The 317-nt window shown below is 67.5% G+C and overlaps 1 protein-coding gene across 1 annotated transcript in view; it reads left to right on the top strand.

Annotated features, from left to right (window-relative positions):
* Window positions 1-148: 148 nt before the first annotated feature.
* Window positions 149-317, top strand: part of FSCN2 (fascin actin-bundling protein 2, retinal) — a 5,902-nt gene continuing 5,733 nt past the window's right edge. Inside the window, exon 1 of the mRNA XM_017730739.1 lies at window positions 149-163. Coding sequence (XP_017586228.1) covers window positions 149-163 — 15 coding nt within the window. The remainder of the gene's footprint in view (window positions 164-317) is intronic.

Genomic DNA, 317 nt, shown 5'->3' on the forward strand with positions numbered 1-317 from the left:
CCCCCCCCCCCGCCCCCGGCCGGGGGGCCCCTCGTGTCCCAGCCCCTCTCCCTCGGGGACTGCCCCGGACCCTGTGCCCCCCCTGCCATGGGGGGGTCACGGTCATGTGCAGTGTCAGACGGGTGTGTGCCAGGGGCCTTGGGCGGCCATGCAGTGCGACCAGGTAGCCACGCCCCATGTCAGGTAGCCATGCACTGTGTCAGGTGCCACATATCATGTCAGGTAGCCTTGTACCATCTCAGGTAGCCACGTACCATGTCAGGTAGGCACACAGTGTCAGGTAGTCACACGCTGGGCCAGAGGCCCAGGCAGCACAG

Source organism: Corvus brachyrhynchos, unplaced genomic scaffold (genome assembly GCF_000691975.1).
Source record: "Corvus brachyrhynchos isolate BGI_N302 unplaced genomic scaffold, ASM69197v1 scaffold340, whole genome shotgun sequence".
In the NCBI taxonomy this organism is placed as follows: domain Eukaryota; kingdom Metazoa; phylum Chordata; class Aves; order Passeriformes; family Corvidae; genus Corvus; species Corvus brachyrhynchos.